Source organism: Octopus bimaculoides, chromosome 9, assembly GCF_001194135.2.
Source record: "Octopus bimaculoides isolate UCB-OBI-ISO-001 chromosome 9, ASM119413v2, whole genome shotgun sequence".
Classification (NCBI taxonomy): Eukaryota; Metazoa; Mollusca; class Cephalopoda; order Octopoda; family Octopodidae; genus Octopus; species Octopus bimaculoides.
The window spans coordinates 15,985,066-15,987,402 of NC_068989.1; the positions used below are offsets into that span (position 1 = coordinate 15,985,066).

Genomic DNA, 2,337 nt, shown 5'->3' on the forward strand with positions numbered 1-2,337 from the left:
TCGATTAAATAAGTACCAGTTATGCACTGGGGTTGATATAATTGACTTAATCCATTTGTCTGTCCTTGTTTGTCCCCTCTGTGTGTAGCCCCTTGTGGGCAGTAAAGAAATAAGCAACGTTAGCACACAAAGCAAAATGCTTATTGGCATTTCATCTGTCTTTATGTTCTGAGTTCAAATTCTACCAAGGTCAACTTTGCCTTTTGTTCTTTGGGTGGGGTCGATAAAGTAAGTACCCAATTGCATTGAACCCCAGTGGTCAATGCAATCGATTTACCCTTTTACCCCCAAATTGCTGGCCTTGGGCCAAAATTTGAAATCAATAAAAAGAAAGACAGTATGAATGTCATACAAAGACTGAAGTTGTTTCTGCTGTAAATGCTGTTATAGAAATGATAATAGTAGTAGGTGGTTAAGCCTAGGTTGAGCTTGATTCAGCAGAGCTATGATCAAATGCATTCCTGCTGTTATTCTAGCTTTCCCTTTACACAATGCATTGCAAATCACATCATACAAGGTGTCCTTGCTTTAGTTTTCAAAACAGTAAGGAGTGATTTAATGGGGGATTTAGCTGCTATACATAGCAAGTCAGGTAAGCACACAGGAACTCCTTCCTTGGTGCACATAATATGAAATTTTCACAACTCTGTAAATATCTAATACCTGTGAGGCCTAAAGTGTCGTGAAATGTATACCATTCAAGAGAATATTATTAACTGAGAAAAATAAAATAGCTATTAAAACCAGAGGAAAGAGTGGTGTTAAAAAACTTGATTAAGGAGTGCTTATCACTGACACTACAGTACCTCATACTGAAAAATGTATTCACTCGATAGGCTGTGTCAGTAAGAAATTCACTTTACAACCACATAATTTCTGGTTCAGTCCCACTGCACAACACCTTGAGCAAGTATTTTCTACTACAGCTCTAAATCAACCGATGCCTTGTGACTGCCTCCAGTTGACAGAAACAGCGTGAAAGCCTGTTCTACATGTGTGTGTGTACGTATGTACACACACATCATACATATGGGGCCTGGCATCTTTGTGTTCATCCTACAGTGACTGAAAACTGTTCACCACAACAGTTATGTAAAAAGAGAACGATAGACTACTATCAGGTTTTTAAAAAGTATTGTAGCTGATTTGCCCAACTAAATTCTTCAGTGCATGGTTGGAGTCCAATGACTGAAACAAGTAAAATGAAAGAATATTTCATACATACAACGTATACTATATCACCTATGACTAAAGTACTTCACGTACAAAATACAGAGTACTTCACACACCCACTGTATTGTATTTTATGTACTTCATAGTTAAAAATGACTTGTTAATGAAACAAATAAAACACAGGGGAGATAATTTGAAAATGTAAAAGGTTGCTGGTATACTGTACAGTTTTAAGACATTCAATTTGTAACCATGATTCCAGGTTTGATTCCAAAGTGCAACGTCTTCGGCAAAAGTTTACTACCCATAATATTGGTCAATGAAGTCCTAGCGAATGATGGAAACTGGTTGATGGAATTTGGCAGATAGAATCTGCAAAATTCTTTTGAGTGTCTACAAATCAACATTGATGTGAAAAAACAAAATGCACATTTAGTTCCATCTGAGTTATGTCCCTTTATGAGAAGATTGAAACTGTACCAAAGTATTCAGATCGATATTTAATCAACTAAACACCCAGGAATGAATAGACCCAACATGGCTGCAAGACCAATGAGATAATGTAGTACAAGAAATATAAATAAAATCAAATTAGAAATTTACCTGTTTCTTCTCTGGCGTCAGATTATGCCAGTTATCTGTAACTTTTGCGATTAGTACATGATGTGGAATTTCTTCACCAGTCCTCTGTAGAATAGCAATTTGGTTAAATTAAAATAAAAAAATAAATAATAAATAAATTATTAAGATTATTATTATTGCTCATTATTGTTGGTAGAATAGTTTGAGTCTTAGACTTGCGTTGTAGCATTTGTTCTGGCTCTCACAATGTCACCATCATATAATAATAATAATAATAATAATAATAATAATAATAATAATAATTAATTCGTTTTATTGGCCACAAGGGCTAATATCAATTAAAAACATAAGGACAAAGACAGGACGAAGGTTACAAAAGGTTTTGTCCGAAAAGGTAGGAAAGTTCGTCTAAACAGAGGAAGAAAACGGAGAAAAGATATGATAAATAAATAGATAAATAAATAAGTAGAACTCCCAAAGGGGGAGGCGCTTCGAAAAAGGAAAGGTTACACGTGGAAAAACCCATAAAACCACGGGAGCCTGGTCAGAAAAAATAAGAAAGGGGTATAGAGCCCTTTCTCC

General features: G+C 35.3%; 1 protein-coding gene across 1 annotated transcript in view; it reads right to left on the bottom strand.

Moving 5' to 3' along the window:
• Nucleotides 1-2,337, bottom strand: part of LOC106876901 (uncharacterized) — a 16,882-nt gene that overhangs the window by 1,421 nt on the left and 13,124 nt on the right. Inside the window, exon 5 of the mRNA XM_014925651.2 lies at nt 1,777-1,860. Coding sequence (XP_014781137.1) covers nt 1,777-1,860 — 84 coding nt within the window. The remainder of the gene's footprint in view (nt 1-1,776; nt 1,861-2,337) is intronic.